Source organism: Cavia porcellus, unplaced genomic scaffold (genome assembly GCF_034190915.1).
Source record: "Cavia porcellus strain 051 isolate PalLab524CR breed Dunkin Hartley unplaced genomic scaffold, mCavPor4.1 scaffold_6, whole genome shotgun sequence".
Lineage (NCBI taxonomy): Eukaryota > Metazoa > Chordata > Mammalia > Rodentia > Caviidae > Cavia > Cavia porcellus.
Genome location: NW_026947489.1, coordinates 94,397,794 through 94,411,961, shown reverse-complemented (window position 1 = coordinate 94,411,961; position 14,168 = coordinate 94,397,794). Strand labels below are relative to the sequence as shown.

The window sequence follows — 14,168 nt, the reverse complement described above, 5'->3', positions numbered from 1 at the left end:
TGTTTACTGAATTCCAACTGCTTAGAGTGCTGGAGTCGCACCTGTTTTCTCTGGGGATGGTGCGAACAGGAGGCACAGTGAGGGGCCACCATCCCTCTGCAGTGCACGCAGGAATTCACTGGCCATCTTGGTGGCATTCAGCGGCAGTTTCCATTTACAGTTCTTAGCGCTGCAACATGAGCAGTGAGCACATTTCAGACGAAGGCCGGTTAAGTTTTAGCAGAGACACTAAAAAGCGCCGTGTTCCCAGGCATGGCGGCGCACGAATGTAATCCCACCCCTCGGGAAGCCGAGGCAAGACAGCTGCGAGTTTGAGGCCAGGCTGGGCTACACAGGGAATAAACGTGGTCCCTAGTGCTAAGGGAGCGCACCAGGCTCTTCCTCTGGATTCTGTGGGTCGCGAAGACAGCTGCTTTCCGGCTTTCAGCTGATCTCAAAACTAAAAATACTTATTTCAGTCTCTGGCCACTGTGGTCAGGAGTGGAAAGCACCCGGCTGCCAGGTGCTGCCCAGCCCGCGGAGCCGACTACGTAGCCCCTCCCTGGCCCTACCTTTGCGGGTCGGAACCACTGCGGTGACGAGCACCACCTGCGCGCGCGGCCTGGGGGCGGCAGGTGGCGGCCCGATCTCCCGCGCATCAGGCCCGCCGCAAGCACGGTCGTGGGGCCAGGCAGCCCTGTAGTAAGCGGTTGCAGGTCCCCCTGAGGGTCACGAGTGCTAGGCGAGGATGCCCCGGGCTCCACGCCGCAAGGCTTTGCTCGAGATAGCCTTCGTCCCAGGGCTTGGCGGGTCGGTACGAAATGCAAGCGGGGCTGAGATGAACCACTGCGCCCAGGAAGGGCAGCCGCGCTCCAGAGAGGCTTCCCTTTCAGCCAATCGTCATCGGGCAGGCTTCCCTTCGAACCAATCACCAGAAGGGTTTCTCTCCAGCCAATCATCGCCTGAGGCCCGCCCTTCGCTGCCGGAAGGAGCCTTCATCCTGGGCAACCACGACATCCGGTTTTCAGTTTGGCGGCGGGAAACGGCCATGAGTAAAGGCCGAGCAGAAGCTGCGGCCGGAGGTAACGGCGGAGTGAACGGTTAGGAAATAGGGACCCGGGAGGAGGCCCGCCAAACGACCCCCTCCCGCTGCGTCTCTCCACAGCCCCCGGGGTGGTCCTGAGGTACCTGCAGGAACAGAACAGGCCCTATAGCGCGCAGGACGTGTTCGGAAACCTTCAGCGGGAACACGGGCTGGGCAAGGCGGTGAGCACCGGCCTCGCGCCCCGCGGCCCCAGTCCTCCGAGCCCTCGCGGGTGCGACCGCTGACAGCTGCACCCTCCCGGCAGGCGGTGGTGAAGGCGCTGGAACAGCTGGCCCAGCAGGGCAAGATCCGGGAGAAGACCTACGGCAAGCAGAAGATCTACTTCGCCGGCCAGGTGGGGGCCGCGCGGCCATCGCCCGGGCCCTGGGGAGCGACCCCCCCAGACCGTGCCCTCCTTTTCCACGGCTTGCATTCGCGAGCTCCCCGCCTGCTGTTACTGGGGCCACGTCTGCCTGGGCCCCTGTTTCCCAGCAGCCGGGCCGGCCTCGCCCTCTGCCAGATCCACCTTCGCAGCCCCTCCGCGGCACACACTGCAGATGCTGCTCGCCAGCTTGGCTCCGGAGCCACAGCAGTGTCCTGGCCTCATTTCCCCCGGCAGGCTGCTGCCTGCTGCTCTTCTCCCTTTGGCCCCTCGGTGTCTGCTCAATAGAGCACAGCTGAGCTCGGTTTGTTTTTGTTTCGCTTTGGGCTGTTTTTTTTTTTAAAGGCACGGTTTCGCTATGTGGTTCAGGCTGGCATTGAACTCATTGTGTAGCCCAGGCTGGCCTGGAACTCAAGGGTGAGCCTCTTGCCTCAGCCTCCAAAGTGGCTGGAATGACAGGTCTGTGCCTCTGTGCCAGACTCTTTTCTCTTTCCGAAGCAGGGAATAGCTTCTGAGAGGTGCCCTTTGGTTGGTGTCCTCGGCCTCCTGGCTGTGCCCCAGCTTTGTGCCCTATGTCACTCGCACGGCCTTTCTGTCCCCGACAGGACCAGTTTGACACTGTGAGTGATGCGGATCTCCAGACTCTGGATGCCAAGATTGTGGCTCTCACTGCGAAGGTGCAGAGCCTGCAGCAGAGCTGCCGCCACCTGGAGGCCGGTAAGCCGGGCCCTGAGGTTCCCATGGGCCAGGTTTCCTGGGGTCAGGAGATACTGGGTACTGGGTTCCAATCTGTTGCTGTCACCACAGCAGTGTCTCAGGGATCACCTGAGACTTTAAAAAATAGCGGGGTGTGGTGGGGCAGGCTTGTCATCCCAGCACTCTGGGAGGCTGAGGCAGGAAGATCACAAGCGCACCTTGAAACCCTGTTCCAAAACAAACAGAGGGGCTGGGGCTGAAGGCTCTGGTTCATTCCCAAGCACTGCCAGGAAACTGGAGAAATCACAAACTGACATTGTCTGTGCAGACCCAGGCTGGATGCACGCTGTTTTGTTGTCCCCTGTCCCCCACTCCTTGTATTCTGCCCCTGCGGGGCTGCCAGAACCCCTGGCCTCACCTTACCACTACTCAGAGATTGAGGTGCGGAAAAAATTGAGCAAACGGCCAGTTCCTTGCGCCTCTGACCTGAACCTGCACAAGGCGGCAACCTCCAGGCCCAGACACCTGCTGAGCAGTACTCTCCTTCCTCTGTGGGCTGAGGTGACCCGGGGTGACCTGGCTACCACCATTTCAGAGCTGAAGGAGCTGACCAGTGCTCTGACCACCCCAGAGATGCAGCGCGAGATCGAGCAGCTGAAGGCCCAGTGCGCTGTCTTCACAGAGAGGCTGCAGGGCATCAAGGGTGCTGCCGCGCATGTGACCCCTGAGGAGAAGGAACAGGTGAGAGCTGTGGCCAGGGGGCGGGACCAGGGTGAGCAGAGCCCAGCCAAGCCACACTGTCCCCACAGGTGTACCTCGAGCGGCAGCGGGTCTGCAGGGAGTGGCGTGTGCGCAAGAGGATGGTGAGTGGCAGAGATGCCTGAGGCTGCTAAGCCCTGTGCAGCCAGGTCATCTGTGCCCCTGTCCCCTGCAGGCGACCGAGCTATGTGAAGCCATCCTTGAAGGCTACTCGAAGAGCAAGAAGGCATTGTTTGTAAGTGGCCCCAGCCCTCGAGGTGCCCTGGGGTCCTTGGTGGTACAGTGCCTTCATTGTCACCACCCACAGGAGGAGGTGGGCATTGAGACGGATGAGGACCACAATGTGGCGCCCCCAGACCCCTGAGACCTCCGTGGGAGACGTGCCTGCCAGCTTCTCCCGGTTGTCCATTCCTGGTCTTGGAGCAGAGCAGCATGGTGCACTCAGCCCAGCAGGGAGGGGACCATGGGTCCCTGGCCCTGCCATGTCGCAGTGGTTTGAGCCAGTGATGCTAGCACCAGCCTTGGAACAAATGAGGCTGGAGGAACACACCTGATGTTTAATTTCATACAAAAATGCCGACTTCCCTGTGGGCAGGCAGAGTCCCACCAGCCACCCTGTGGATAGTCCTTAGGCTCAGGGTGGAAAGGCCTCTGCCCTCGAGCCCTGGGGTGCTGGGGAAACAGGCTGGGTGGTTCGGAGGCAGTTCACTTTCCAAGGTGGTAACCAGCAGAATTGCATTGTTGGTATTTGAAAAAAATAAGATTTGCAACATGCAGCCCTGTGTCCTGCTTGCTTTTGGGGGGAGGCACAAAGGGCTGGGAGGCTGTGCCTACTCCAGAGCCCAGATCCTGGCCCGGCCCAGCCCCCTTTCAGTAAGTCTGTGTCCTCTCTGGCCACTGCTAAGTGCCCACACCTGAGCTCCCGCCTGGTAGGCTGGAGCAGGTGGAGCTTGTGAACCTCAAGTCCTGGCCCAGGACCTGAAGATTGGTGAGGCCAAGGCTCTCTACAGGGCCAGCACAGGTCCAGCTGCATGGTCAGAAAATAAATTAGAAGTGTTCATGAAACATGCTTCTGCACAGGTGCCAGGCACTGGGCCACCAAGTAGCAGTTAGAGCCCCCCTGGCTGGTGAGGCGGTGTCTGGCCAGGCAGGGGACAGCTGAACTCCAAGGTGCCTGTGGCCTTCAGTAAAGTTGGTTCTTCAGCTGGTGCAAGACACCCAGCACAGTGTCTCGCAGTGTCTGTGGGCAGAGGGAGATATGCTCAGGCAGGGTGGCCAATAGCTCCCTGGGGCTCAGCCCCTACCTTGGAACGCCCCAAGAGGGGCTGGCAGTGCAGGCAAAAAAAACAAATACAGTTAACTACTGGTGGCAGAATTTAGGCACCAGCTACAGCTATTCGCCTTCAAATTGTCACCGTGACAGCACATTTAACTTAGCCAGGCTTGGGTGGTGACAGTGGCACACACATGTGATCCCTGTACTGGGGAGACTGAAGCAGAAGGATTGCTGCGAGTCTGCAGCCAGCCAGTACTACACAAGACCATCTCAAAAAAAAAAAAAAAAAAAACGGAGGGCTGGGGATTTAGCTCAGCACCATAAGTGCCTGCTTTGCAATCATGTATGTTGTGAGTTTGATTCCTGGTACCAAGAAAAAAAAAAAAATCTTGGGAAGTTGGGTATGGTGTAGGGCACATCTGTAATCCTAACACTGGGAGGCTGAGGCAGGAGGGTCACAAGTTCAAGCCCAGTTCAGGCAATTTAGCAGGTTGGGGTTCCACCTCCTAGTACTGCAAATAACAACCAAAACACATGAAGCAAAATCTCAGGTCCAAGTCCAAACCTGAGAAAAAGCAGCCAGGCCTCGAAAGGCTGCAGCAGCTGCAGCCACCATGGAACACAGGGACAGCTGCTCGAGCTGGCCGGGCAGGCCCACAATCCCACCCCCACCCAGTGCTGGTGCCTGGTGTTTCCACATGGGCAGGTGCCAAGAGGGAGCGTACCTGGGGCTTGCAGTGCTCCTCGATCCAGCTGAAGACGCAGGCTGACAGCTCCTGGAAGCTGGCCACGGAGATGGAGGCGTTGAAGGACTGGAACAGCGAGTCCATGATGCCCTGGAACACGTTGAACTTGACCTGGTCGGAGACCTGGTCCTTGCCCTCGTGGGGGTTGTTGCGATGTGCCTTGACAATCTGCTCATAGTTCCTGAAAGCAAGGTGTGGCTCAGCCGCCAGGGGGCGCCCTGGAGCAGGAGGGCACTTCCCAACCACCGGTGGGTGCAGGGCAGGAGTTTCCCCTGGGCCCTATCTGACGTGATCTTTGAAGGGGAGCCCTGCGTTCCAGTGGCCCACCCTGAGTAACCCCCTTACACTTTCATGATCTTAAGGGCTGTGACATCCTTTCGGAGCGTGGACACCTCCTCCTCCTGCTTCTTTTTCTCCTTGTGCAGAAACTGGATGTAGTCGATGGCTGGGGCAGGAATAGAAGTGTCAAGCGGGAAGCCTAAGGCAGAGCGGGCCCCCTACCTCCGACCCCCAGCCCAGCCCCTCTGTACTCTTCTGCAGGACGATGGCCTTGCTGAGCTTCTGGGAGCCAATGGAGAAGTCCTGCTGCTGGCAGGTGGGGACGATGGTCTGAAGGTCATCATATCCTCTCTGCAGACACAGTGGGACCCTCAGGAGGGGTTCTGAGGAGGACCTATGTGTGCCCTCTGAGGGCACAGGGACTCAAAGGGGCCAGTGCCTCCCTGTCACCTTGATGGCATCCCTGCGCTTCTGCTCGGCCTGCGTGTGTGCCCGCCGCCGCCGATCCTTGTAGGACTCCTTGTAGGACTCCTGCTGGTAGTCACTGTCCTCATCATCTACATGCAGAGTGGGGGGCAGGTAAAGTCACCATGGGACCCTGCCTGGAGGAGACTGGCGCGGGATGGAAAATGGCAGAGTCTGACACCGGGGAGGCAGAGCTGGCTCTGGCCTTGGGCTCTGGCTCCGTGGGTGGACAGGAGGCTCCTGTCTGGTATGGACATTATAAGGATGCAACCTCGTGTGACCCTGCAGCTGTGCTGCTGGCAGATGCCCACCTGTGTTGGGGACAGAAGAGGCACTGGTGGAGCCGATGCTATTAGCCCGGGACACCACGCTCCCTTTGCGGACACTTTCCACAAAAAGCCCTGGAAGAGAGGCACGGTCGCTAAGGAGTCGGCTGGGACCTGTGCACCCTACACGCCGCCGCTGGCTCCCACTTCCTCCACACTATGCTCCAGTGCCCTCGACCCCAGCGTCCACTCTGCTTCCTGGCCTGCAGGCGAAGCCTGTCACTCGCCAGGGGGAACGCGGGTGGAGGGAGGGACCGCTGTCACCGCCGGTTGCCTCCAGGCTCACGGCAGCGCGGCCCGGTGGTGTTTCGGGCCTCGGCCTAGGCCTCTGTGCTTGGCGGGGCCCCGGGCTCAGCCGCGGACTGTGCTCGGGTGTGGCCACAAGACCTGCAGGCGGCCGTGCCCGGCGTCCCCGCGGCGCGCGGTGGGCACTCACCGGGGTCCAGGCTGGTGTCGCTGAGGGTGCACTCCACCTGCGCACGGGCGGGGGGCGATTATCAGGCTGCGCTTGCGCGCTCCCGAGAGCCCTAAGGGAAGGTCGCAGGCCACACCCTGCCCCGCCCCGGGGTCTCCCACATGGGCGCGCGCAGGAGCAGGGCCCTCTCTACAGCCCCGCGACGCAGAGGGCAGGGAAACTCGAGGGAGCCCCTCGTCGTCCCAAACCCCCACGCGCACGAGCCCGCCGCGCCCTCCCTTCGCGGACGTGCGCGACCCTGGGGCTTGCCTTGACCCAGGGGTCCTCGGGAGAGGCACCAGGCTCTGTCATCGCGGATTGACCCCGCCGGACCGGAAGTCCGCACGGTGCGCCCACGTGACCCAACTCTGCCAATCCGCGAGCCCCAGATGGGGGCGGGTCGAGGATATCGCGCATGCGCATTCGGAGGCGCCCAGGCGCTCAGGCTAGCGCCCCTCGTATCCACGGTGCTGAACCGACTTGGTGTTGCCGGTGAGTGTGAGGCCTCGGCCCCCTCCCCAGACCGGAGAACCTGGGCCTGTGTCACCACTGCTGCAGGCCGGCACACTAGTGCTGGCGGAGGCAGGTATGGCCCTAAGCGCCTTCCGGCACGGTGCGGGGCAGAAAACAGGCAGCACACGCGGCTCGGGGCGCATCCACCTTTAATTCCGTACCGACCTCGCCTCCCCAATCCGCCAGCGCGCCGCGGACACTGGAGAGGCTCCGAGGCCCGGGCTTCTCCCACTGCCTGGCCTCACGCGGCCCAGCGGGGTGGGGATAGGTGTGCCTCCGGAGTCCCGCCCGGCCCCGCCAGCGGCGGCTGCTGCCTCCTCGGATCGGGCTTTCCGGGCCCTCCAGTAGCAGTAGCTCCGGGAGCCACCGTGACCCCACAAGTCACACAGTCAGTGCTAGGTGCGAAGAGTCTCGGGCAGGCGCTTCTGCAGGAGATCCCAGGCTCGTTCCACCTTCGGACAGCCCAGATGTTAAAGGAAGGACTGACAAGGTCAGGCAGGCAGCCCCAGACCGCCTTGCCCCACGCGGCCACCACCTGCTACCAACCTGCTGCTGGGTGACCTGCGGCTCCCACAGGGTGCTGAGCACCACGTGGCTCTGCTCCACCATCCGCTGCCCGCTCATCTGGCTCTGTAGCCGGCTGTTCGCGGCAGCCTCACTCAGCCCATCCCGCTCCATGATGCGGCGCACAGCCTGGACACAGATGGGCAGGGTCAGGAGGGTCCAGGTTCTGCCTTGAGATCTGACCTGCACATCTGTCCCGGGGGACAGCCTGGGCACAGCCTGTGCGTGCATACCTCAGTCTCCGGGATGACCACGGTCCACACCTCGTGCACCATGTCCTGCCATCCAGCTTCCAGCAGCACAGCAGCATCAATGACACACACCCTCTTCCCTGGGAGATGGGGGCTGTCACTGCCAGCAGCCTCCCCCATCCCAGCCCTGGGAAGGCCTACCACAGCCCCACTGCTCACCCTGGGCCACAGCCACGTCCATCTCTTCTCGTGCCAGCATGGCCATCACTGGCCACATGATGTCCGTGAGGACCTTCAGCTGCTTCTGTGAGGGACGGAGGGAGCAAGCAGAGGTGAGGGCCCTGAGCTAGAGCCAGCTCAGCAGATGAAACGGTGCCACTGGTGCTGAGGAGCCCGGGGAGCAGTACTCACCTTGTTCCCGAACACCCGGCTGCCCAGGACCTTCCTGTTGATGAGTCCATCTTTATAGAGAATGTCTGGCTGACACAGGAGGGGGACAGAGCTCAGGCAAAGCCACTTCCCGGCTTCAAATCACCTGCAAGCTCCCCTAGTCCTTACCTGTTCCAAAGGCCTCCACCACAGGCTGGTAGGCAGGGCCGCCTGGGGCATATGCCCGATGGCCTAGCTGGTCACTATCGATGACATATGCCCCCAAGCTCCTCAGCCTCTGAGCTATAGAGCTCTTCCCAGAGCCGCTGATGCCCGTCAGGCCAAGCACGTAGAGACAGGCGGGGAGTTCTGGCCTCTTCTGCAGGTGGGTGATGGGACATTGGCTCAGGCTTGGGGCCGTAGCCCTCCAGGCATGAGCAGGAGGCCCAGGGGTGGGGAAGCTTACATTTGGGGGCCGAAGTAGGGTGCCCAGCATTCTTTGGCGCAAGCTGGAGGAGCTGACTTTGTCTTCTTCATTTTCTTTGTGATTTTGGTCCTTCAGCAGCTGAATCTGGTACAGGGCCAGCTCCTCCAATCCCTGTGGGAAACAGGGCATAAACCCAGACCCCCAACCTGCCCCAGGTTCCTCCAACTCATCTAGGATCCCATCGTCCTAGATTTTTCCCACCACCCTCCACCCTTGCTGCCCTGCTCCTCCCCTCCCACTCCCCAGCCCATCTCCCACAGGGGTTACATGCTCCAGGCGGAATCGGTTGACGGCCATCCCCCCACGATAGGTCTCCTCGCTGACCACCAGGAACTGCAGCAAGGGGTCAGAGCCCGCGGGCCCATAGGGGTCCAGCAGTGGGATGATATCAAAATTCAAGGAGGGTTTGATGTCCACCAAGAACTCACTCAGGTGTTCCACGCGGTCAGCGTAAGTTTGGAGCAGCTCAGGGAGCACCTTGCCTGGGGGAGGAGTGTAGCAGTGAGGTCTTTTTACTGGGGAGCAAGTGTTCCCAAAGACAGAATGACAGGTGAGGCTGAGTGGCACCTGGTGGGCTGCCAAAGCCGGCCCCGCCCCCGCCCACGGTAACCATACACAAGCTGCTTTGGGTTCCTGGTCAAAGGGAAGAATGACAAGAAGGTTCGAGTGGGGATGAAGGAAACCAACAAGCACTGTGGTTGCTGCAAGGCTGGCCTATGTCCTGAGAAGCTGCCACACAGTCATGTCAGAGCCCTGCCAGAGCATGACAGATCTGAAACCACAGAGTCCTGGAGTCCCCTCTCTGGCACTCACTGCTCCTACAACTCATGTTCATGGACCTGGTGTCTCTAGAGCCCGTGACCTGCATGAGGTCAAAGTCCAGACTTCTGGGGCACAGAGAACTGTATCTGCTCCTTTACTAAAGTGTCCTCAGCACTGGCCAGGCGTCAGACATGAGGACAGATGGCCAGGGAGTAGTGGCCCTTCTTCCTCGACCCTGCAAGGACGCGGGGAGCTTCTCACTCACTCTTCAACAGGTCCTTGTCCGCCACTCCCACTACCAGCTGCTCCTGGGCCAGGACGCAGGCGACGCTGAGCAGCACTTTGTGCGCGTTGTGCAGGCGGTCGAAGGTGCCACCCACGGCTCCGCGCTGGTAGCCCCGCACGGGCTGCTTTGGGGACCTGGTCACAGGGGACGCAGGCCTGATGGTGGAGGGCGAGGGGACATCCAGGGGCTCCGCGGGCAGCTCTCCGGTCCCGTGATCAGGGCACAGCAGCACGGACGACAGCTGCGGGGCACAGCTGTAACAGCTGGTGGCGTAGCGCTCCAGCTGCTGCTTCACCGGGTTGTACTGGCTACCGTCGCGGGTCTGGAAGTCAGTGAGCACCACCTCGGGCGGGTGTGCCAGGTTCTGCACCGACACAGCGGGCGCGGGCGGCCGGGCGCTCTTGGCCTGCACGTTGGTCAGCAGCACGCGCACGTCCAGGCCGCGGTGGCGATCGGCGCCCGCGTAGAGCAACGAGAGGACGTCGAGGACCTCGAAGGTTGCGGGCACCTGACCAGGCTGCGGCTGCGGCGGGCTCTCCAGGCTCAGGTCGGGCTGCAGGTGGACGTAGAGCGTGCGGTTCACCAGGCGCGCGGCCGAGCTCAGCAGCGGAGCCAGGCGCGGAGCCAGCGCGGGCAGCGGCGCCGTGAGCACTAGCAGGCCCGAGCGGAAGGCAGCCATGGTGCCGGGTCTGCAGACAGCCGGGGACATGGAGCGACAGTGAGTTACGGCGAGCAAGGAGCCCCGGCCCGGAGGAGGGGCGGCGCGGCGAGGAACTCTGGACAGGAACCCGCCTGAGTCACAGCGCCGGGGCCCATGAGTCCCGGGCGGCCTCGCTCAGCTGCACTGGGGTCCCGGAGGGCGGGAAGGGGGTCCCTACTCTCACCTGACCGCTACTCACCGAGCCCTCCGCGCACCACCCGCGAGACCCGGAAGCACTGTTTCAGGGCTCGCACTACAGAAAAGGAGAAGGGTCAGACCTTTTAAATGCGGTTCGCAGCGCAACTCTCGCGAGAAGCTTCTTGGGGGTGGAGTGTGGAAGCGTTGATGATGCAAAAGGATATCTGGGTCCTAGCTCCTTGCCGACTTCCTAGGAAGGCGTGCTAGGGTTACCGATTCTTGGGCTCCTTTGCAGAGAAAGGACATTGAGTCCGGCCTGGGCATCCAGAGCCCTTGAAGTGCTGGAGACGGGGCGCGAGCGTCCCGGAACCCTCGCGGCCGGAGGACATCACGGGGGCGGATGTCACAGAGACAACTGAGGCTGGAGCTGGAGTCTCAGGTCTCCGGGTGGTATGAAGCTAAGCAGCCCGCAGAAAACGTTTCGGGCCAGATGTGGTGCACGCTGGTGCTTGCAGCTGCTCGGGAGGCCGAGGCAGGAGGATCACGAAGTCAGAGTCTGGGCAATATAGCGAGACCCTCTCCCAAAATTTACAATAAACATTAAAAAGAGCTGGGATGCAGCTAAGGGGTACAGTGTTTGCCTAGCATGTGCGAGACCCCGATGTTCCCCAGTAATGCTAAACAAAAACGAACAAGAAGACATTTCAGGTAACTGATTTTCTGCGGTCACCTCAGGAGATAAAGAGGCCCTCAAGATCCCAGTAATAGGCTGTAATGAAAAAATGCCCACCTTGACACCATTTTGGGTTTTTTTTTTTTTCCGTTTTCGTTTTCATCGGTACCAGCTATTGAACTCACGACTGCCTGCTTGCAAGGCAGGCGCTTATGCCACTGAGCTAAATCCTCAGCCCTAATTTGGGGGTTTTTGTTTTGTTTTTGGGAGCACTGTGCTTGAACCCAAGGCCTTGTATCTGCACTCTTGCACCATTCTTGAGCTACAACCACAGCCTCAACAGTCTCCATAAGTATGTGGGGCCACAGTCATTCACCACGTGCCCTGGCTTCCCTTCTTTTTTTGTTTGAGATGTTTGTAGCCCAGGCAGGCATCAAACTCCCAGTGATCCTCCTGCCTCAGCCTTCTGTGCTGGGATTGCAGGGGTGTGCACCACCACACACAGCTTGATTTTGTTTGGTGAGGATAGGAACTGAACCCAGTGGCTGCTCAGCCACATCCACTGGCCCTGTTTTAATTTTGAGACAGTCTTGCTAACTTGCCCACATGCCTTGCATGAATCCAGCCCCGGCCCCTTGAGTACTGGGATTGCAGGGCCACTGCATGGAATTGGTTCTGCCTTTCCTGAAGAGGGCATCCAGAGTACATGAGCTCTCAGCCACTAAACCTGCCTGTGGAGCCAAGGCTAAAGACTAAGGCATCAGGTTCTTTGCAGGACACATTATAATTGGAATTTAAGGAGAGGCTTGAGCCAGGCTGCAGGCTGAGTCGGGGATCAAGGTTCCTGCCTAGCCTGGGAAGTTTTGTGTTTTATTTGGAGAGAAAGGGACAGAGAGACATAGAGACTGAGAGAGGAGGGTAGGAGAGAGGAAGACAGAAGAGACGGTAGTACCAAGCAAGCTTCATTTATTTGAAAGTAAATCAGCAAAGGTCATTAGGCAGTGTCCAAAGCACTGGTGTGGTTTTGTCTGCACAGTAAATGTTATCTGCAAGCTGAGGTCAGCTTGGGCTGTTTAGTAAATTCAGGGCCAGCTTGAACTGCATACCAGACCCAGTCTCAAAAAAAAAAAAGGCAACAAAGAAAACTCCGTGGGAGGAAGGAGCCACCCTGCAGGGCAGGGAAGGCTGGTGGTCAAGGGCAACAGCAAAGATGTGAAGAAGCGATGGAATCAGGTTAGGGAAAGGTGAACCACAGATCACAGCCAGTGCAAAGGCTTTGAGGCGGGGGTGGGGTGCCTACCTGGGTAAAGATGAAGTGTTGAGGGTGGAGAGGGCAGAGCCAGCTAGCAGAGGTCGAGGCACCTTACGGAAACCTTGGATCCTATTCAGTGAAGAAGCTGCTGGAGGAGTTTAGGGCAGAGATGCGATCAGAATTTTTGTGTGTGTGAGACAGGGAGGCCAGGCTGACCTCAGACTCGCAGCAATCCTCCTGCCTCAGCCTCCCAAGAGCTAGGATTATAGGAGTGCACCTCCATGCCTGGCAGACTTTCGTTTCTTGCAATGCCATTCTGAGTGCACTGTGACTATTGCCTGGACAGATGGCATCAGGAAACCAGTGTGGAGGCTGCTGTGGTAGTCAAGTGGAGACGGGGCAGCAGTGACTCAGGGCGTTCTGGAGACAGAGGGAGGCAGTGTGGACAGAGTGGGTGAAAGGAGCAGTTGAGTCATACTGCAAGGGTTTTGGAAAAGGGAGGAATCTGGAGAAGTGGGGAAGATGGAAGGAGGGGCAGGTGCCCCGATTGGAATTAGATGCTTGGTTGGTTTCATTTAGCATCTCCTGTGAAACCCAGCTTGTATCCTCCTGCCTTAGCCTCCCGCTTGCCAGATTACAGGTGTGCACCATCATGCCCTGCTAGGAATTGGGAACTGGAAGGCACCACAGCTGAGTGGACAGGAGGAGATACAAACCTGGGGGCTATCAGCATGGAAATAAAGGCACAGTGGTGTCTACCTGTAATCCCAGCACTTGGGAGGCTGAGGCAGGAGGATTGCTATGAATTCAAGGCCAACCTGGGCAACATAGCAAGACCTTGCCTCAAGAAAGAAATGATACCTGAAGCCATGCAACAGTGTGAAGCTATGGTGAATATGAACCTGTGACACGGGGGCACCCCCTGGCACCCACGCTGTGACCTTGTGATCCTACAGGGCCAGCTGGGGACGGGGCAGGTTTCAAGCCTCAGAATCTCCAGCCACGCTGGCCTCGGGGCTTCCTGGAAACAACAGGAACAGCAGGGCACGAGGGCAGCGGGCAGGGAGCATGGCAGGGGCAGGTGCAGAGGTCTTGTCTCCAAGGACGCAGAGCGCGGTAAAAATGTCATTGTGCTGCCCTTACCACTGCTCACCCACCCCGGAATCCTGCTGCCCCTTCTCGCCCCCAGCCCTGCCTCTCCTGTCACTCCTGCCAGGGAGTGGGGACGGCTCAGGTCTCCCGCAATGTGCCCTTGAAAACAGGGAAGGAGGACAAGCCATGGGCAGTGCAAGTGGCCCTGGACCCTGACCAAGCATCTGGGGAGCACTGTGTGGTCAAGCAATGTGAATAGTTACACTTTTTTTGTTTGTTTTCTCTCTCTCTCTCTCTTTTTTTTGGGGGGGGTTTCTTTTTTTTGGTTTTTGAAGACAAGGTCCCAATTGTGTAGCCCAGGTTGTCTTGGAACTCACAGAGATCTTCCTGCCTCAGCCTCTCAAGTGCAGGAATGACAGGTGTGCACCGTCACACCTAGAGGTGAATTGTGACAGTTTTTGGTTTTTGTTTTTGTTTTTTTCATTTTTATTGGTACCAGGGATCGAACTCACGACCGCACACTTGTAAGGCAGGCGCTTATGCCATTGAGCTAAATCCCCAGCCCTGAATTGTGAGTTTTAAAAACATTACAGTAGAAGATACAATGCCATGAACGCCCCTCAAAATCCTCCTCCTCGCTTCAAACACTCACCCCAGTGTTTTGGCCACTTTCTGCAGCAAGTTGAGACTCCCCT

The 14,168-nt window shown here is 59.3% G+C and overlaps 3 protein-coding genes across 6 annotated transcripts; 1 reads left to right on the top strand and 2 right to left on the bottom strand.

Annotated features, from left to right (window-relative positions):
- The first annotated feature begins 104 nt into the window (after positions 1–104).
- Positions 105–11,076, top strand: Psmc3ip (PSMC3 interacting protein). Of its 4 annotated transcripts, none has more exons than XM_003466993.5 (8): positions 105–1,061; positions 1,145–1,245; positions 1,329–1,418; positions 2,051–2,162; positions 2,737–2,882; positions 2,951–3,004; positions 3,076–3,135; positions 3,208–3,454. In XM_003466993.5, exons 1-8 carry the CDS (start codon positions 728–730, stop codon positions 3,262–3,264), a joined length of 954 nt encoding a protein of 317 aa, XP_003467041.2. In that variant the 5' UTR covers positions 105–727; the 3' UTR covers positions 3,265–3,454. The 4 variants fall into 4 exon arrangements, with proteins under 4 accessions (XP_003467041.2, XP_013005133.1, XP_063107664.1 ...); XM_013149679.3 differs by having other exon boundaries at positions 3,046–3,135; XM_063251594.1 differs by having other exon boundaries at positions 2,737–3,004; positions 3,208–11,076.
- Mlx (MAX dimerization protein MLX) lies at positions 3,443–6,869 on the bottom strand. Its single transcript, XM_003466992.5, has 8 exons — positions 6,717–6,869; positions 6,429–6,465; positions 5,978–6,067; positions 5,652–5,758; positions 5,453–5,552; positions 5,268–5,367; positions 4,902–5,103; positions 3,443–4,140 (listed from the first exon to the last, which is right to left on the bottom strand). Exons 1-8 carry the CDS (start codon positions 6,867–6,869, stop codon positions 4,084–4,086), a joined length of 846 nt encoding a protein of 281 aa, XP_003467040.4. The 3' UTR covers positions 3,443–4,083.
- Positions 7,092–10,327, bottom strand: Coasy (Coenzyme A synthase). Its single transcript, XM_003467124.5, has 9 exons — positions 9,598–10,327; positions 8,838–9,052; positions 8,550–8,681; positions 8,273–8,462; positions 8,126–8,190; positions 7,934–8,018; positions 7,757–7,854; positions 7,506–7,652; positions 7,092–7,411 (listed from the first exon to the last, which is right to left on the bottom strand). Exons 1-9 carry the CDS (start codon positions 10,325–10,327, stop codon positions 7,355–7,357), a joined length of 1,719 nt encoding a protein of 572 aa, XP_003467172.3. The 3' UTR covers positions 7,092–7,354.
- Positions 11,077–14,168: the final 3,092 nt, after the last annotated feature.

Excerpts from the sequence above, each read along its gene's own strand:
- Psmc3ip (XM_063251593.1), top strand. The coding sequence starts at position 728 with ATGCCCCGGGCTCCACGCCGCAAGGCTTTGCTCGAGATAGCCTTCGTC. Across the intron at positions 1,246-1,328 it reads AACACGGGCTGGGCAAGGCG|GCGGTGGTGAAGGCGCTGGA; the intron begins GTGAGCACCGGC and ends CCCTCCCGGCAG. Across the intron at positions 3,136-3,207 it reads AGAGCAAGAAGGCATTGTTT|GAGGAGGTGGGCATTGAGAC; the intron begins GTAAGTGGCCCC and ends CACCACCCACAG.
- Mlx (XM_003466992.5), bottom strand. The coding sequence starts at position 6,869 with ATGCGCATGCGCGATATCCTCGACCCGCCCCCATCTGGGGCTCGCGGA. Across the intron at positions 5,553-5,651 it reads AGCGCAGGGATGCCATCAAG|AGAGGATATGATGACCTTCA; the intron begins GTGACAGGGAGG and ends CTGTGTCTGCAG. Across the intron at positions 5,368-5,452 it reads GGCCATCGTCCTGCAGAAGA|CCATCGACTACATCCAGTTT; the intron begins GTACAGAGGGGC and ends TTCCTGCCCCAG.
- Coasy (XM_003467124.5), bottom strand. The coding sequence starts at position 10,327 with ATGTCCCCGGCTGTCTGCAGACCCGGCACCATGGCTGCCTTCCGCTCG. Across the intron at positions 9,053-9,597 it reads GGACAAGGACCTGTTGAAGA|GCAAGGTGCTCCCTGAGCTG; the intron begins GTGAGTGAGAAG and ends CTCCTCCCCCAG. Across the intron at positions 8,191-8,272 it reads GGTGGAGGCCTTTGGAACAG|ACATTCTCTATAAAGATGGA; the intron begins GTAAGGACTAGG and ends TGTGTCAGCCAG.